The 20,607-nt window shown below is 40.3% G+C and overlaps 1 protein-coding gene across 3 annotated transcripts in view; it reads right to left on the reverse strand.

Annotated features, from left to right (window-relative positions):
- LOC118775541 (glutamate receptor 3-like) overlaps nt 1-20,607 on the reverse strand; it is a 104,955-nt gene that overhangs the window by 16,958 nt on the left and 67,390 nt on the right. For all 3 annotated transcript variants that reach the window (XM_036525508.1, XM_036525505.1, XM_036525506.1), the window contains exons 10-12: nt 18,882-19,088; nt 14,480-14,853; nt 8,919-9,117 (exon numbers count right to left, since the gene is read on the reverse strand). In XM_036525508.1, coding sequence (XP_036381401.1) covers nt 8,919-9,117; nt 14,480-14,853; nt 18,882-19,088 — 780 coding nt within the window. The remainder of the gene's footprint in view (nt 1-8,918; nt 9,118-14,479; nt 14,854-18,881; nt 19,089-20,607) is intronic.

A 20,607-nucleotide genomic window follows, 5' to 3' on the forward strand; every position in this document is an offset into this window, starting at 1 on the left:
TCTTGGGCATATACCATCAAGACCTGATGAATTATTTGGCTTTGGTTTTGTGATGTACTTCCCAGCTTTCTATTTGAACATCATACTAATATTAATGTCATTCACATTAAGTAACATTAATATTTCCCAGTGTCAAAAACCGAGAAGAAAATAAAATTAGATTAAATGCGATAGCACTATCATTGTCCACTGTCTTATCCTGTAGTCTAGGTTAGGGACAATTGATAACTAGGCTACCTTAGGCTATTACTTCTAATTAGATATTTTTCTCATAATTATGAGATCTTTTCTCATAATTACGAGATCCTGATCTTGTTAATACGAGATCTTTCCTCATAATTATGAGATCTTTTCTCGTAATAATAAAATCTTTTCTCATAATTATGAGATAAGATGCCTAATTTTTTATAGTTTAACTTGTTTCAAATAAGAAACTGCACCTTAATTTTTGGGGATACATTCTAACGTTATACCACTAATAAATTAAAATGCATGCTAATAAGCTAACCATATTTGCCGGCTGCCAAATTAGCTGTCTCCTAACAGTAAGTGTACACTATTTTTACTCATAGCAAACTTGCTGCATGTGATCTGAAAGCCACAGAATTACATCTGTGAAAAAAATGACATTTCTTCATACCATATAAAAATAACTAGAGCCTAGCTAACCAGCCCATTGCAACTTGCTTGCATTTTAGTCAAGAGAGCTAGCCTATTATCTAGCTAGCTCAACAGGATAGCTAGTGAGAGTAATGAGTGAACTAGCATATGTTAGCAAGCTAATCAAATGTACTGCTGCCAGCTAGCTTGTGAAAAAATGTACAAGCAACTCAGTTTAATCAGCCCTTTTTGCTTAAAAATGTAAGGTGATTTACAATAAGCTAGATACTATAAATGTCTTCAAATCTCAATATCAAGCTTGAGTCTAGCTAAAAGAATTTTGCCCACTCACATAAACTGAGCCACACTGCAACACCGTTCTGTATTGTGAACAGTTATCCTGCTTTCTTCTTCTCCCATGGATGTATTGATCGGTTTAGATCTGCCACAAATCTACTGTACAATGGCAACAATATACTGATGTAATTAAATGGACAAGCTACACATTACTGTACAGAACTCAGTCATTTAAAAGCAATGCCTGAAGTCAAAGTTAAATAAAAGTTTGTCAATGGTTTGATTTTACCGTAAACATGTGCACTGGTAACTGACAGTTGATTAATTGACAGATTGGTTACATCCCTAGACAACATAACTGACTAAAGATGACAACATTCTATCCACCACACATATCCACAGAGGGAAAAATAAAAATATTTTCCAATTACACAAACAACAGTGATAAATATTTGTACACACTCCTCTCTCCACAATGAATTCTTATGAAGAGCTGAAATTTTGCTGCAAACAGAATTCCATCTCTTTACCTTGACCTACCTTTACCTATGTAGATGACCTGCACTGAAATTACTTAAGTAAGATATTTCCCCCTTTATTCTGTGTGTTCTGCGGAATGAATGAAAATAACATGGTGTAAGATTATATATTATATACTGTTGGTGTAAGCTACACAGAATTCAATACTGTATAATTATTCTTCGCTGTGAGAGAATTGAAGAATTCAATTCTGTGATAGAATTAAAAATTGTTACTTTTCGTAATTGTGAGAGAGTTAAGAAATGGTGCATTGTACTGGCATTGTAAGTTAATTGAGCATCCTTTTCTGACTGTAAGTCTGGAAATAATTAAATGTTCTATGAAAAGTGACAAATATTGGTTTTGAAGTTAATGCCCGAAGCAGCGTGGCCGTGTTGCGAGGTGGCATTCCGAAAAAAGGCTTGGATTAAGGAAATGCAATGACGACATCCAATGGAAATACAACATTAAACCCCGGAGGACAGACTCTGGACCTTGCCTAACATCAAAAAGGCCTGGGGAAAAATGCAGCGTATGTTTGCAAGCAGCAGACGAGATGGATGATCTGTTATTTTGTGCAAGCAAATTCAACAACATCTGGTGAGACATCATGTGAGACTGAGAGACTGAAACTTGAAATCGCTGTGGAAAATGCAAACGTTAAAGCGTTAGTTTCTCAATTACAAGAAAAGAAAAAGGAAAAAGAAAGACTATTAGCTGAAAATCTAAATGGCTAAACTTAATCTCCAAACAGCTACAACAAAAAGACTGTGATAAAGCAGCAGCCTTTCTCAATACACATGAAGGAGACGCTAAGCAAGGGAAGCCAGAACTGCTCTATCCATTCAAAGAGCTGAAAGCCATTGAAGAACAACAATGCCGCCATTTGCTGGAGGAATTGCTACATGACCATGGCAGCAGCTCAGATGGCTCAGACGGCGAGGCATTGTCCAATGACACACCTGCTCCTGCACCTGTGACAAAGGACAGCAGTGCACAGGTCAAATCTACCTCCACGACAAGGACTACGAATTCATAAAAGGTTAGGCTTACTCCTGTAGTAATCAAACACCGTAGAACTGATGTGGAAGTTCAAAGTGATGAAGAGTTTGAGGAGGAACGGCCAGAGAAGGACTCGCATTGTGACAAAGAAGGTGAAAAGATACCTCTCGTGTAAGACTTATGAACCAGCCACACCAGAACAAATTGATAAGTGGTCCAAGGAATTACCAGATGCATTTAAACAGTATGCAAGACTTGGCAAGTTCTGGAATGCTTACCAAAAATTTACACTCTGCACCCACTAGATGCTGCTATGATCCTAAATGCAAACTTAAGGACAGCGATCAAAAGAAGCTTTCTGAAAGTGTGGAGACAAAGGTAGGCAAGTCTCAAGACAATGTTGATACAGGATGGGAGGCTTTACGAACCTTTTTATATGAACTGAAACCTGCGGAAGTCAACTGGGCCAAAATTACTTCATGCATGCAAAAAACGAGAGAATGTTGCAGAATATGAAGAATGCTTTAAGCAGATTTGGCTGGAGCACGCTGGTCTGCACAAGTGACGATGAGCAAGGATACTGGCATGATTTTAAAAACTGCATTTGTGAATGGACTAAAATCCGAGATATCCAAAGCCCTTAAAGTCCGTTATGATGACTGGGATGGTGTCGGAACAGCTTTCAATCAGGTTGTGGAATGGTCAGCAAGAACTGAAAGAACACAGGACACCAAAATCAGAGCCTTACAAACTAACGCTCTGAAGTACAAAAAACCTGGAACTGAACACAAAGAAATGGAGAAGGGCAGGAGACACGACCTAAACAAAACAAGAAATGGACGTTGTCGATACTGCCACAAGCCAGGACACTGGAGTAAGGAATGCAAAATAAGGCTCAGAAACCAAAACAAAGATGGCAGTGATTTAGACAAAAAGTTTCTTGCTAACTGCGGAACAAGAACAAACTCTTCTAAATGTTGTTGAGCCACAGGGAAACTAGAGCACCCCTCTCTGCAGCACCTGCTAGCGGCAGTCCATCAAAAGGCTGATTGACTACAAAAATAAACAAGTGTGATATTGACTTCTTACTGGATACTGGAGCCGAACTGACTGTTATACCCACAACACTTGCTAGAGAAATGACATTTTCCTTAAGCCAAGAACACATAACAGCTAGTGGAGCTGGGGGTGACAACATCACCCTGAGGAAATCAGAACCCATTATTCTGTGCATTGGACCTCACAAAGTAACAACTGAAGTTTGGGTAGGAAAAACTACACAACCTTTATTAGGGCTGGATGTATTGTTGAAATTAAACTCTTCACTAATCTTTGAAGATGGGAAGGTGATGTGGAATCTGAGGAAGCTCAGGAGACTGCCATGCAGCATCATCTCATATGGTCAGAGGATAAGGATGACTGTGGACTGTTACAAATGCCTCCTGTATCCTTCACTGGAAAAGCACCACCTAGTACTAAACAATATCCTATCAGCAAAGAATCCATTCAGGGTATCCTCCCCATCGTCCAACAGCTAGAAAAACGTGGCATTCTAGTCAAAACCCATGTGCATCCAACAGTCCATTCTAGCCTGTAAGGAAAGCCAACAGCACATGATGCCTGACAGTAGACTATAGAGAAGCCAACAAGTGTATAGACAAGCTGACATCTCTGCTTGCTAACCCTGCAACCATCTTTAACAGCTTGATACCTGAACACGAATGGTTCACTATCACAGACATGGCCAATGACTTTTGGTCAGTGCTTCTAGCAGCTGAGTCTCAAACCTGGCTAGCTTTAGCTGTTGCTGAGCAACAATATCAATGGACACATTTGCCACAAGGATTCCACAACAGCCCCACCATTTACCATGAAGCTCTCAGAACACACTTGACATCTCCAGACACGCCACACGTGACATCAGAAATCATACAAAATGTGGATGATGTACTGATTGCCTCAGAGACTGAACAAGAACATGAGAAGGATGTCAAAGCCCAGCTAGACTACTTGTGCTCCAAGGTCCACAAAGCCAGCTTCAAAAAGGCCCAAATCATGCAGAAGGATGTCATTTATTTGGGACAGCAGATATCCAAGGATGAAAGGACCATAACACAGGACCGGCAATCAGAGAAACACCTGAACCCACAACATTCCAGGAATTGAGAAAATTCTTGGGACTCTGCAACTACAACAGATCCTGGGTAGACTCATACAATGAAATCGCTCAGCCCCTATATAACCTCCTAAAGGGAAATCCACATCCCAGAGAAGACATTTCCTTTAGTGAGGAAGCCTAGACAGCATTTCAGAGGCTGAAAAAAGGCTTTAATTCAGGGGTCTCTAACCTTTTTTCATCTGAGAGCTATTTTGAAAAAATGACAGTGGCCGAGAGCTACTCATGTCTTATATTACTCACACGTATTACATAACATATCAAAACACTCACATTAACCAGCTGAATTAAGCTACTTTTTGTGTATACATGTACCAAATGTCAATATCCAAAGCTCATATTTTGGATCAAAAACATCTTAAATTCACATCAATAGCATGCCAAATGTATGTTCTGTATCCATATGTTTCAAATTTCAATGTGTCAAGCTCACATCAAAACATCTTAAATTCACTTCAGAGTCATAGTTACTGTGTTTTTGACGTGAGATGTCAGACAAATCTGGTGATCATTGGACACTATTTTGGAACATTAGGCCACGTTAAGCCTTTTTCTTATAATGGGCGACAATAGAGAGGAAACCGCTTAATGTAAGATAACGTCCATACTCATAGGATTTCGGTTTTGATTTTTTGACAGGTAAAAGCGTTTATGACAAGACATGTCAGAGAGAAATTTGGTGATTATTGATCGCTGTTTTGGAACATTAAACCACGTTAAGCCTTTTCACGTTAAGAGTTTAGAATGTCCCTGAAGTGGCGCTGAAGGTTGCATCTTTTACCGACTGAAACGCTGGTACTGCAGATGAGGCACACACACTTGTCCTTCACATTCGTTGAAAAAAAAAAACTCGCATTCCCATTCCTCATGGAAATAGCATGTTTTCAGCTTTTTTTTTTTGGCCTGGCCACTTTCTTTGTTCATCATAAATCTGGCTATTTTATAAGCTAAACCGGCTTGCTAACACCACCGAACTCCTTGCTTTAGCTCAGTAGCTACCTCAGTAGCTAGCCTACAGCGTAACTGACGTGACGACGTGTTGACAAACTTGACAGTAGCGTAAATTATTTGATTGACAGCTAATATCATTTTGTGTTGGAGGGGGGTGGGACATCTGTGTATTTGATTGGATTGAAATGGGAAGAGGTTTCCAGGGTGCATTTATTTGTTGTTGGATTTTTCTTGTACATAAACTTTGAAGCTTTTGGTGAGCTACTCAAAAATAGGCAGTGAACTACCAGTAGCTCGTGAGCGATGTGTTGGAGACCCTTGCTTTAAGTGAAGCACCTGCCTTAGGAGTACGCGACATAGGAAGACCTTTGTTTGTGAATGAAAGAGACAGGTATATGACAGCAATGCTGGTACAAGAACATGGGGGTGAGGCCTGTGGGTTACTACTCAGCAAAACTGGAGTATGTGGCTTTGGGCTTCGGGTCCTGTCTGAGAGCAGTGCAAGCAGTTTATCTGGCAGTTGGACTAGTTTCTAGTCTAGTGCTGGATCAAAGGTTGGTTGTGAAATGCCCACATGCAGTACATGCCCTATTGACAATGCACAGAGTCTCACAAGTAACAGCAAGTAGATGGGAAAACTGGCTGGCTGTGCTGGAAGCAAGCAACATCATCATTGAGACAGCCAGTGTGTCCAGTCCCTCCACAATGATGATGCCTGCAGAGGTTGATGGAGATTACCACAAGTGTGAAGAGATTGCCACCACTCTGGAAATTGATCAGCATATCAAAGAAATCTCACTACACAACCCTGACCTGGTCCTCCTCACAGATGGGTCATCAACTGTGGAAAAGGAATAAGGAATGCTGGATGGGCTGTGACATCAGACACAGAAGTTTTGGCAAAGGGATCAATGCGTCCAGGTACATCAGCCCAACAAGCAGAATTCAAGGCCCTGACTGAAGCATGCAAATTAGCCCAAGACAAATCTGCAAATATTTATACAGACTCAAGATATGGGTGCGAAGTTGTTCACAATTTTGGACAGCTGTGGAGAAAAAGAAGGTTCATGATGGCAGCTGGCACACCAGTAGAATGGACAACCGGACCACTAAAGGTAAAAGCACACACAAAGATACAACAAATGAAGGCAAAGGCAATGCCCTAGCAGAAGCCCTAGCAGCCGCAAAGGGGGGGGGGGGGGCACACAGCGGCACTGAGAAGAAGCTGCGTCACATGTGAAAAGAACAATCCTGGAACCAGAATTAAGACCCCTGCTGGGGGAACACCAGCCCCACTGGGTCCATTTTGGCATCTTCAGATGGACCACATAACCCTGACTAAGTGTGGGAGGTTTCAGGATGTACTGTAATAGTAGACAAATTCTCCAGATGGGTGGAAGCATAACCAACCAAACATTGAACAGCAGCCCACACAGCCAAAACATTGGTGCGTGTGGAATGCGATCATCCACCATGCCAGCAATGTCACTTCTCTGTACATCCTTTCAATGTATCTGCATATCATCATAAAATCATATTCTTTTATTTTACACTGTAAGTAGAGGTGCCTGTACTCAGTATTAGGCTGTGTACATGAGTAATATCAATATATTATGGTTTCTTTCTTTTTTGTTTGTTAGTTTTTTTCCTCCTTCCTCCTCATGTATTTTCTTACAATTATTTCTTCATTTTTGTGATCATATTTTTTATGATCAAAGGGGGAATGTAAGATTATAGTAACTTCTGACCAGACATGGTTCAGAATAAGAGAACTGTTGAACCTGATGGCCTTATTATCATAGTTACAAAGGAAGCTCCACATCTCTGGCGCCACGTTACAGTTGGAGCCAAGAGCAATTGATTAAGGCAGGCGACAGCCATCAATTGTAAAATACAACTGGGAGTGGGCAGTTGGCAACCACCACCAGACAAAGGGGCCTTTAGCATCAAAAGGTTCTGATTTGCATTGGGAGCATAGGTTGATGTTGCAGCGTTGTAAACCTTTGTCTGTTGCCATTTGTTTCATGGTATAAAAGGCCTATCACGTTAACAGTTCTCTGAGTTAAAGCTTCGCAGGCAGAAATGCTGCCGGATTCCATCTCCACCAAATAGAGCTTTTCTCCAAGCGCGCTTTTGGGCTCTTTTACTTTTAAAATTATAAGAAAATCCAATAATGGTTTAGTGCAAAATCATACATAGCCTTGAATATATATTTGAAACATCAGTACTGCATTATACTGATTATTTTTCAGATCAATCCCTCAAAACAGATGTTTAATATGAAGCATTCTTTCAGTTCAAACTGAAATCTAAGGTGTGTATGAAGACAAGGATAGATTTCATATTATTCAACACATGCATCTGGTTGTTATACACTGCATGGATGGAATTTAACCATAGCACTTTTTTGTGGAGTATGGATGTAAAACAAAAGCTGAACCAATCTTAATAAGTATATTTTCAACTTTTGATTCAAACAGCATCTTTTCAAATTTTTAAACAGAGTGTAATAAATGGTTACACTCTGTTTAAAAATGGTTTATGTAGTATACTTGACATTTGCACATCCCAACAACATTTCAGTTGTGTTTGCAGTAACAAAAGCTATATTGCCCTAGCAAATATGTTGTTAACACTACACATCCCCTAAAATTAGTATATGAGGCTTTTCATTGTAATGTAACTTTCCTCAACTTTACTCATATAGACCTACTTTTAGAATGCAGAATTTCTTTAACATTCTTTCACATATTATTGTTTTCCAGCACATTGCAGATGGGAGCAATTGCTGTCTGTCATAACCCTTTCAGATGAGATCTTTTAAAATATAAAGTGCCCAGCTGCTGACTTCCAGTGCTCTGTACTGATTGACATATCATTTCATTTGAATGTCATTTGTGAATGCTATCCACTGTTGCATCATTTTCATGAAGATGAATTACCTGTCCTTGGCTATTCATCTGATTAGATTTATAATGTTGACATAATGGCAGCGAGGACGATGTGTAATCTTTGAAGAGCTGTCATATTAACTGAGCTGGAGACATCCTCCATGTCATCTTTCATAGTCTTACTACTTGTAGATCATATATGTGGGTCATACATATTATAACAGTAAGCCACAGAGTTGACATCAGCATTACCATATCCTGTGCACTGAGCACCATGTCCTACACTCTGAGCTCTGATGCCTTGGCTGAAAAAAGACATGTTTTCATGATACATATTAATACCCAGAGGCAATTCAACTGTACACAGTTATGTTGTTTTCATTCCATTGAAACATTTAAAACTAAAGTTACTTACACCTGAGAAAGCAGTTTAGTTATCCAAAATATATGAGCTGAAAGCAAAAGCCCAGTTGGGAACTCACTCTAAAAAACTCTTTAGTGGAGCCTGAGTCCAAGGTCCCATAGGCAATCTCTGTTTGCTTGGCGAGATCTTCTGCACTCTCAATAGGAGAGACCATCCTCTCCACTGTAAGGAAAGCAGCCAGGTTTGCCGTGTAAGAAGATATGATGATGAGTGTGAAGAACCACCACACACCTCCCACAATTCTGCCTGACAATGACCTGAGAGAAAGAGAGGTAAAAAGAAAGGTAAAAAGGAAATAGAGGAACCAAAAGAAAGGTAAAAAGGAAATAGAGGAACCAAAAGAGAGCTGAAAACAGATATCAAGGAGAGGGAGGGAGACACAAGTAGAAAGAAGGTGAGATAGAGTGACAGCAAAAGAAAGAAGGAGTGGATAGGCAGAGTGAGAAGAGCTGTGGGTGAACACTTATCCTGTACTGCACAGCAAAAAGGTGTGCAGCAAACAGCAACAATTTAAAGGATTGTTCTCATAGAATCTATAACTTTTACACAACATGTTTTCTGAGCTGATTTAGTTCAATTCACTAATTTTGTCACAGAGCTTTTTGTGAATGTGTAGTTTTGTGAATTTTTAGTGGTTTTTCTCTGAGTCATATGTTATTTGAGTCTCATATCACAGAGAAAATTTCCATAAAAATGATAATCATCATAATCCATAAAACATGGATTACACACAGTGGTATTAAAAGGTATTTCCCCCTTCCTGATTTCCTTTTTTCCATTTTTTTCGAACTAAATGGTTTCATATCTAATATCTAATATTAGAAAAAGGAAACCTGAGAAAACTACGGTGGCCCTGAAGTGCAAAACACAACAGCAAATAAAAAATCACAACAGCAAAATAAAAATCACAATAGCAAAATAACAAAACACAACAGCAAATCATAACCACAACAGCAAATCAATAATCACAACGGCAAATGAAAAATCACTACAGCAAATCATTAAACACAATGACATTCATTTCTACTGGAAGTCTCTACTGTCTCAATGTTTTCTTAGCGGGAAGAAAGGTTAGTTCCATTTCTTATCGTCTTAGGACAGGGTTTGGCAACTTTTACTATCTAAAGAGCCATTTTTGGCAAGAAAGAAAAAAATCTGTCTAGAGCCGCAAAAAATAACCTATTTGAGCCCTTTAAATGCAGGTAGCCTACCACAGCGTATCAGTCTAAATTAGCCTATCAATATTGCTACTAGGCCTAGGTCTAAGTGAGCATTCATTCATATGTTTTACCACAAGGTGGCTGTGGTAGGCTATTTATGATTATTTGGTACTTTAACTTTGCATTTCCTATATTTACAAACATTGCAGCGTGTGAGCTTTAGCTGGTGGCAGAAAGCCACCAGGCAGTAGCCTAACCAGTACCAACAGAAAATTGACCATTCTCGACAGTGTGTTTTATTGTGTTATCATCATGTAATCTTACATTTTATAATTTTTACATGATCTATCAGATGCATATTAAATAATATCTGTCTACAGTAACGATTCTGTGCGCCTGCAATTACAAAAAAAATTGTAAAGGTAACGTGTCCGATTCAGGGAAGACCATATGATTGTATGGGGAATCTGCAGGCTAGTAATGTTACCTAGAGTTAGCAGCTAGGTAGCAGTTTAGCCACATATTAACGGATCCCCAGCAGCCTAATAGTAATAGCGAAGAGTTGTGCTGTCGGGTGTAATATTAATAAAAAAAAAAACGAAATCCCAAAGTGAAGTTTTATGTTTTATCTAAGGCACTTAGATAATAAGTTAATTTACCTCGAAACTAGCCACGACGCTTGGTGACTGTTAAGTGCTGGCTGACACATGCATTCGGTCAGATATCTTTATTGGGGAAAACCCGCGTTAAAATAAATCTCTTATATATCCCTTATAACTCTTAAGTGATGTTGGGAGGTAAACCGATAGTTGCCGCTGCGTTGAGCACCGCGTTTGAGAATTAATTGGGAACCGCGGGTGCGTGTTTGGGCCGGGGCTGCTGAATGGCTGCTGCTGCCAAGCTGGCGGGGTCCGCGGCTGTTCTGGATTGTCTTGATTAGCGGGAGTACGGGTTAAAAGCATGACAATTCAGGCCGTCGGGGGACGGACGGCTTGGGAAAGAAACGCTTTGCTCCGCAGGTTTGGTTACTGTTTCGGCCGGGTTTTTCTTTCGGTTCGGGAATATTTTTGGTTAAGTTTGGTTATGTTTCTTTTGTGTTTTGGGGAGAGATCCCGGGAGGGGATCTCTTTTAATAGGTGCGGGAGTGAGTGACGGCGGAGCGCTGCAGATCCGGACCACTTCCAGGAGTGACGCCCGGGGCAGGCAAAGCAGCGGAAGCCGGCGGGAGAAGAGAAGCGAGGCTGGAGCGGCGGAGCAGTGGCACCCCAGGCTGGGCAGGAGGCGAATCGGGGTGGTGCCCCTGTGCAGTAAGGAACGTGATTGGCGGTGTTGCCATTTGTGTGTGTGCGCGAACCTGATTGCAATCTGCCCAGCCTAGCAGAGCGGGTGATTCGTGCCGCTGTGTTCCTTTTCCCCCAGCGCGGCCATAACGCCTGCTCCGGAGCTGCGCGAGAAGGACGAGTGGCGAACAGCAGCGTCGAGAGGGAGCGGTCTGGACCAAGGGCATCAGCAGCACTTTATTTTTTTTTTTAATATATTTTGGGACGCAAGCGGAGCCCGGCATAGTGGCGCGGGCCGAGTTGCGTCCCACCTTTTGTTTGTTTGCGCGCGTGTGTGAGGACCCACTCCTCCCTGGCGGGTGGTTACCCCCCCCCCCCCCCCCGAGAGGGGTCTCGTTTCTGCCATCAGGGCCGGCGCTTTCAATTTTACTTGATTAGTTTCAGGTGACTGAACACAGCCAGACTTGATTGCAACCAGCCCTATTGAGTTTAAATGGCATATATATTGAACCTTACCATCACAGAGTAGTAGTCATCAAAGCTTCTACAAGCACACAATGCCATGTTCAAAGGAAATTCCAAAACGGCTGAGAAAAATGTTGCGATATATCAGTCTGGAAACGGTTACAAAGTCATTTCTAAGGTTCTTGGACTCCATCGAACCACAGTGCAAGCCATTTTAGAAGGCGCGCATACACACGTGTGTGTGTATATGTTTGCCCCCTTCTTGATATTCTCCATTATTACCTATTTGGAGCACTGAATGGTTTCAGATTTTCAAATAAAGTGTATCAATTTTTTTTCCACAGCTTTTCTGGAATTTCCTTTGATAATGGCATTGTGTGCCTGTAGAAGCTTTGTGGTGACTACTTCTCTCTGATGAGGTTCCATATACTGTATATGCCATTTTAATACCAAGCATATATATGGTTTAAAATGTGTATTGGTTGGCATTAAAATGTGAATAACAATATGTAAGGTCATCCCCTTCAATGAAGCATAGCATAAGGAAAGCGATTCAGACTTGAGGGAATAACAGAACAGACCTTGAACGTCAAGTAGTGTTACTGCTTAGATGTGTAATGATGTCTTTAGGATCTCTCAAAACCGAAACCTAACAGACAGATGATTCACTTACATTGTATGCAGATGGTCATATATGATATGCTCATATGGACCAAACAGTCCTACCTTATATTTTTACGCATATCCTTATGTGACAAAAGTTTTGATGTCCATTTTATGATCCATTCCACTTTTCGAATTCACTGTTGCACTTGAATTCATATTAATTTCAGACCTTCGTTAATGGATCCATTGACGGGCAAGAAAGACATCAGTTCTCTAAACACTGATTTCTCCCAATCTGCTTTGCAATGTGTCACTAATATTGCAGAGCAGAAGAACTTTTCTGGTGACACAATAGCCCACCACAAAACTGATGGGCATAAAAGATGGACTGAAGGGTGAACATGAAGGTAAAAATAAGAATGGGGAGTGGTTATGAAATGTTGGAGGACAAAATCACCATGACATGGTCATTTATGAGGTGCATCAGAGTGCTCTTGCCATAATTAGGCTTCTTTCCAATTTAAATACACTATATGGACAAAAGTATTCGGACGCCTGATCATTACACCAACAGGGACTGTAATGACATTGTATTCAAACACATACTTTAATATGGAATTGGTCCCCCTTTTGCAGCTTTAGCAGCTTCCACTCTTCTTGAAAGGCTTTCCACGAGATTTTGGAGTGTTTCTGTGGGAATTTGTGCCCATTCATTCTGTAGAGCATTTATGAGGTCAGGCACTGATGTGGGACGGGAAGGCCTGGCTCGCCATCTCCGTTCCAGTTCATCCCAAAGGTGCTGGATGGGGTTGAGGTCAGGGCTCTGTGTGGGCCAGTCAAGTTCTTCCACACCCAACTAATCAAACCATGTCTTTATAGTCCTTGCTTTGCACTGGGGCACAGTCATGTTGGAATAGAAAAGGGCCTTCCCCAAACTGTTGCCACAAAGTTGGAAGCATAGCATTGTCCAAAATGTCTTGGTATGCTGAAGCATTAAGATTGCCATTCACTGGAGATAAGGGGCCTAGCACAAACCCTGAAAAACAGCCCCATACCATTATCCCTCCTCCACCAAACTTCACAGTTGGCACAATGCAGTCAGGCAGGTAACGTTCTCCCAGCATCCGCCAAACCCAGACTCGCCCATCTGACTGCCAAACAGAGAAGCGTGATTCATCACTTCACAGAACACATTTACACTGCTCCACAGTCCAATGTCGGTGTGCTTTACACTACTCCATCCGACGCTTGGCATTGGACTTGGTGATGTGAGGCTTGCATGCAGCTGTTCGGCCATGGAAACCCATTCCATGAAGCTCCCACTGCACAGCTTTTGTGCTTACATTAATGCCAGTGGAAGTTCGGAACTCTTCAGCTATGGAATCAGCAGAGTGTTGGCGACTTTTATGCACCATGCGCCTTAGCAGTCATTGACCCCGCTCTGTGAATTTACGTGGTCTTCCGCTTCGTGGCTGAGTTGCTGTTGTTCCTTAATGCTTCCACTTTCTAATAATATCACTTACAGTTGACCGTGGAATATCCAGCAGGGATGAAATTTCATGAACCGTCTTATTGCAAAGGTGGCAGCCTACCACAGTACCACGCTTGAAGTCACTGAGCCCTTCAGAACGACCCATTTTGTATCACAAATGTTTGCAAATGGAGACTGCATGGCTAGGTGCTTGATTTTATACACCTGTGGCAATGGGTCTGATTGAAACACCTGAATTCAATAATTAACAGGTGTGGCCAAATACTTTTGTCCATATCGTGTATGTTGTATGCACCAACCTGATGACCATAAAATGGGATATGCAGCAAAAACACGGTAGCCCTCCAAGTGCTGTCAGGGAAGAACAAAAACAAACAATACAACCCTTTGCATTTACAGCCCCTGGCATGGTGGATATAAGTTATTTTTTTGCATGCATGGCATGTGTGCAAGCATGGAACCTGCATGGAGGAAGCATGATGAAGGATGGAAGTAGAGGTGGCCAGCAAATAAGCAAATAAGAGGAGATTAAGTGGAAACAAAAAATAACATATATGCACCATGGCATCAGTTTTGACCATAAAATGCACCGTAATGAATCTTGAGGAAGACCAACCTTGGTGAAATATCGCATCCTTGCTGCATAAAGGCCCCCAGGGAGAACCACAGGCTATTAAAAATTCCAAAGTCGTTGGGTGGGTCCGGAGGAGTCTGTGGGTCTTTAGCTTCATCATTGTCATCCAGATGCCACTCATAGGGGCTGAAGCGACTGACCAGGAAGAGGACCACACTGACCCCAATATAGGCAAACACTATACACATCCAAATTTCGTAGGCCAAGGGGTCCAGGAAAGAAAACACTCCAGGTTTGGACTTTTGAGGCTTCTTAATCATAATAGAAATCCCCAAGCTCATAAAGGGCTTAGAAAAGTCAATCACCTCTTCCCGAACCAGCGTTATAGTTAAAGGGGCAACGGCTATATCAGCTCTCTGGAAATGGGAACATGTACAGGATTGATTAGTTCTAACAGATTCAACCATTTTAGCAAAAATGCATTTATAGCAATTAACAGAAAGGGATCTATAAACCTAAAAAACAAATATTTAATCTACAGGTAAACGGCTGTCATAATCCAATGCCTTCTAGACTATAAAAACATTGTACATTAAAATGTTGTGATATGATTTTCTGAAATATTTTTTGTCAACATAGCTAAAGTGGTTTTCTGATCCAAATTATACTTTTCTCTTTACCAGCCATTCAATGTGAGAGAAAAACAGAAAAGCACACCTATGGAAATCAACAGGATGTGTTTCCTTCTTACAGTACCTTAATTTTATCATACTCTCTTATTCAGAGAAATTTTATCCATTTATACAGCTGCATATTTTACTGTGGCTAAGTACCTTGCCCACAGGTGCAACAAGAGTGCCCCAGCAGAGAATAAAACTAGTGACTTTTTGGTTATGAGCCCTGCTCTTCGCCACTACACCACTGCAAACTGCTGCCCACATTGCTTTAGTGATAGTACTCTCTGGTAAAGCCACAAGAATCTATGCTAATATGTACACTGATCTCAATATCCATGTCATGATTGACAATGGGTCAATGCAAAACTGCTCTGTCATAGAGAGTCATAAAAAGTGCAATGTTGCTGACTCCATTTAAACTCCATTAGTTTTCCAAGTAAGGCAGTCACTTCTGCACCCCTAAGGACACATTTTTACTTTATACATAAAGGTAACTAACTTCTACATTGCAGAAGCTTGTACAGTTCTCAAAGCTGCCTGAGACCTATTCACCATTTGTGACTGAAGGTCAACAGATCAGACACTGGGGCATTTTTCTCTAATTCCCTCTGCAGAAGTTTTCAACTGCTAGCTTGCTTCCTTGCCTACCTTGTAGCATCTGCATAGCTATTTTCCAGCCTTAGGCTATATTCAAGACCAGTTGCAGAAGACAGACAGGTCAGCAGAAGACAGATAAGCTGGACTCTCAAATTTGCTGTTATTTGTCTTGGTTGCTAGTTGTATTACTTTCATTTGCTAACATGTAGCAAAAGCATGTTTCTCTGCTAAAAGCAATATTTACTGCCTGTAGAGGAAGTGACAGGACTGATGGCTAAAAGTTCATTTAAAGTCTGAGACGCTTCTCATGCACTATGCTACACATGCTAAGAGCTACAATAAACCAGGCTAAATAACAATAATAATAAGTTATGTAAGTTATAAGTTAATAAGTTAATGAAGTTTCAAAAGAATACTACACCCCTGTATATTTTCAGGAAACTAAATTACTTTTATTTTGATTGTTTTTATTTTTTTATGTGTCTTGTGCTTGGCCTATAGAGGGTGGATACCAAATATATGGAGAGGCACTTTGCGCCATTTTAGTTAAGTACTGAACTGAAGGTGTACAACTGCCATGACCTCCTGCAGCATTGCACCGCTATTAAATGTTCCACACATTTCACACGTTTCAGCCCACTTTATTGTGTTCACCATAGGCATGAACACAACAGTTTTGGAAATGTCTGGTACTCAGCTGCACATATTGCTACTACCATTGCTACTACTGTGACAGTCATGATAGGTTTGTACACTAGTAGTTGCACCCATCTATCCTTGTAGCAATAACAGGGCTTTCCTTTTCAGCAGCTAGCAATTTGGTTTGTATCCAACAACCTCTCAATCTGGCATTTGTTTGCTTTGTATCAGTACTTTACTAGCTATCTAGTTAGCCATCTACCTTAGTTTTATGTATGCTATTTCTGTGCAGTTTTTTCTGCTATTATTTGATAGGACAACTTGTGCAGGGTCTTAATTGCTCAGTGTATTTAGCTCCTACCTGCTGAGAACTTTCTAGGAGAAACAGACTTCCTGAGCTTAGTGAATATATGCATTGAACTAACTCAGTTGGATTTTCCCTACTTCAAATTGTACTGTCAGGTGATCTCATGAGCATTCTAGTCTGGGCATTTATGCCTGCTACATGTCAAAGTGTACTGTATGTCGCCCTGTGAGTCTTTGCATGCTTTGTTTTACTTAAGTTTCAGTAATTACTGCATTGTGAGTGTTATGTTCTAGGATGTTCCTATATAGTGGGGTGTGCATCTGCTGTCTCTTGAGTCTGTTTTTAGGGTACATGTTCACTTTCCATACAAAGTCATCTGTCTCAGTATCATGCCCCAAAAAAACTCAATATATTACATTAGTTGGTAAAGGGTTATACAGCATATTGCTCTTATATTATAGATCCCGTTGACTATCTATATAAAACAGAGAATGTACATTTAGGAGAATGACCTTAAATTTGCCACTGACTAGGCATGTTCAAAGATTTGTTCGAATTAGCAAGATTCATCATTTACAGGATGAATTTTAGCATGTCTTACAAAAAATCTCATGCCATACCACTGAGGCAGTAACATGGCTCCTTTCACTCGGAATACATAACCTTGTGTTATTAAATTCTCTTCTGAGCATGTTTTAGATCCCTGCTTTGGGACTAGGAATTCACATTGTTTGTAATTCATCAGATGGAGAAATGTTCCCTATAGAATAAGGTTTAGTATCTTAAAGAGATTTTTCATTTCAGCCACTGCAAGGTTGTATCAGACATTTAAAATATGTAATACTACAATTCACTGCTTAAATGAAAAACAATGTGAAGATTGAATAGAAACATAAATATTGCATAACCAGGTTTGGCTATATGTGTTCTTATTCACATACAATAAATCAAAAACATACCAATGTACCAATAGCCAGGTTATAAATGATTTACTGGTGCTTGTGAAAGTGCCAATTGTCTGTCCAGATAATTATCTTTCTCAGTTATATTTCCTTTGAGTGAAACATATTTTCAGAACAAAGAATAGCTATGGTTGTAAACATGCCTCTGTAAAAAACTTTGCTTCTTCTCCATTAAATTGCATTCAGAGCAGCTTGACGTACTTGTTTTATCAGTTGTATTCTTTCACATGCCAAGCAGTTTGCCAAAATACGTACTGAAAATGTTTTGGGTGTTCAGCCATGCCAACTTTGTGAACCACAGCGAGAAGTGAATTCATAATTTTTCAAACATATTCTTCAGTGACTGTATGTTTTATCAAATAACAACCATTTTCCATCAGCACTGCTTAACAAAGGACACTAGTGATCAACATATCCAACATCTAGTAATAATTTAAAGCATAACTGAGAATATTCAATTAAGAAACGTGGCAAAAAAGTAGTTGCTTTATTCTGCTGATGTGTGTGAATAAATATATTAGTATATTGCTATAGTTGTTTAATCCTTTTGGAAATAATTGTTGTCTTAATCATACAATAATGACCAGTTTAAGCTATAACCTTTCACAAAAGACCAAAGTCAACCCGATTTGCAGGTCAAAGAGGCTGCTAGATTCTTTTTTTTCTGTTATGAGACAGATGTTTCGAATTGGAGGTTACTGGTGCTTAACCCAAGGAGAAATTTGTCTTTCTTTTGACTGGGAGAGAAGTTTTTCATTTGGAGGATAATTTTCTACCGTGTCAATCTGGCAATCTCTGTCATTGTTGGTTAGGAAATTGAACAGATGAGGTAACAGCCCACATTCATTTAGTTAATATTCCTGCTTTACAATTATCAGGACAGGGAGGTGAAAATTTAAGCCTGTTTCAATCATTCAAAGCACCCATCCCATAATGAAATAAAGTAGGATTATATATATTTATACTGTAATCTAACATAAAGGTATATGTGTCATACAAATAACTAATCACATTCAATATCTATTTTAACTAAAGTAATTGTGTCTGCAATACACTGGACCAATTATGTCCCTAAGAGTATTCAGCTATTGTTAAATGTTATATCACTTTATTTATGCTTACGTTTCATTGTTTCAGATGAGGTATGCTTTGACAATCTATCCTGTAAATATTCCTGTTATGGATGAATATGCTGTCTTGTAACTCTAGGAGAAAAGCAGACATATATATTTTTTTTTTTTCACTAGATGCCCGTTACTTACCCCGTATACAAGTTCACCCACCATCCCATTCCATGTCTTGGTCTCAGGGTCCCTGGCACCATACTTCCCATCCGTTACAATAGATAGTTTGTATTTTATCCCCACATGTTTTGCAATTTCAGAAGCCAAATCGACACAGTAGCCTTCATATCTCTCATTCCCCTCCAGATGCATGTAGTTTTTCTTGTACATCACATATGGTGCTTCCTGTTAATTAAATACACACTGGTTTATAGTTATACATGCGCAACTGAAGCAAACAGTACTCCCAACCAACAGTTGCCAACTGGCCACATGCTTTCATGCTTTGATGACAAGCTGTAAATAAAAATCAACAGGAGTGTCACACAGGGTTTTACAAGGATCAAGCATTCTGACAAACCAACACTACTCGCAGACAAATGCTGCCACCCTTCTTTGGAGCAACTTAGCAGTGCCAATGAGAACAGTAATCTTCCATTGTTAAAAGTGACCCTGGGTAGGTTCTCTCATGATCCCTCATGCTAACCATGCAAACAACTATTTGGAATAGGGGCTGGGATCGAAATCCCATTTGCATCAGCTCTTGGAAGACTTTCCCATTCAAAATGTAATAGCAGTGACAGGAAGGTGATGAGAGTGCTTGCAGGCTGCATTATTCCAACAAAAAAATCAGTGCATCATAATTCATATGCAAACACCTCACATATAGGATATGTCAGGACAAGTAATGCATGCTTTCTCATTTGAAGCACTGCGGTGCAGCTATTTGGCGCATCATCATCAACAAAAAAAAGTACAACTTACAGGGAAGAAGACATGTCCAAATTTAAGTCAGAAATAATTAGGATGAGGGTGGGAAAAACAATGGTTGATTTTTTTCTGTGTGCTTTCCATATTTGTTCAATTGAAAAGGCTTTCTTTCAAGTTAGCTAACGTTTATATGTCAATGGAGTTACCGGCAGAGAGGGTTGTTTCATCCTGATTTGTTGTGTAAACTGTCTTTAGACTGAGACTTGCTATGAAATACACTCACTGAGCACTTTATTAGGAACACTATACTAATACTGGGTAAGGCCTCCTTTTGCTCTCAAAACAGCCTCAATTCTTCGTGGCATGGATTCCACAAGATGTTGGAAACATTCCTTTGAGATTCTGGTCCATGTTGACATGATTGCATCACACAATTTCTGCAGATTTGTCAGCTGCACATTCATGCTGTGAATCTCCCGTTCTACCACATCCCAAAGGTGTTCTATTGGATTCAGATCCAGTGACTGCAAAGGTCACTGAAGAACATTGAACTCATTGTCATGTTCATGAAACCAGTTTGAGATGTCGTTTGATTTGTGACACGGCGCATTATCATGCTGGAAGTAGCCATTAGAAGATGGGTAAATTGTGGCCATGATGGGATGCACATGGTCAGCAACAATACTCAAATAGGCTGTGGCATTCAAGCGGTGATTGATTGGTATTAATGGGCCCAAGTGTGCAAAGAAAACATTCCCCACATCATTAAACCACCGCCACCAGTATGGACTGTTGACACAAGGCAGGTTGGGTCCATGGATTCATGCTGCTGGCGCCAAATTCTGACCCTACCACCTGTGTGCCTCAGCAGAAATTGAGATTCATCAGAGCAGGCTACCTTTTCCCAGTCTTCAACTGTCCAGTGAGCCTGTGCCCACTGCAACCTCAGCTTTCTGTTCTTGGCAGACAGAAGTGGAACCCGACGTGGTCTTCT

The sequence above is a fragment of the Megalops cyprinoides genome, chromosome 3 (genome assembly GCF_013368585.1).
Source record: "Megalops cyprinoides isolate fMegCyp1 chromosome 3, fMegCyp1.pri, whole genome shotgun sequence".
In the NCBI taxonomy this organism is placed as follows: domain Eukaryota; kingdom Metazoa; phylum Chordata; class Actinopteri; order Elopiformes; family Megalopidae; genus Megalops; species Megalops cyprinoides.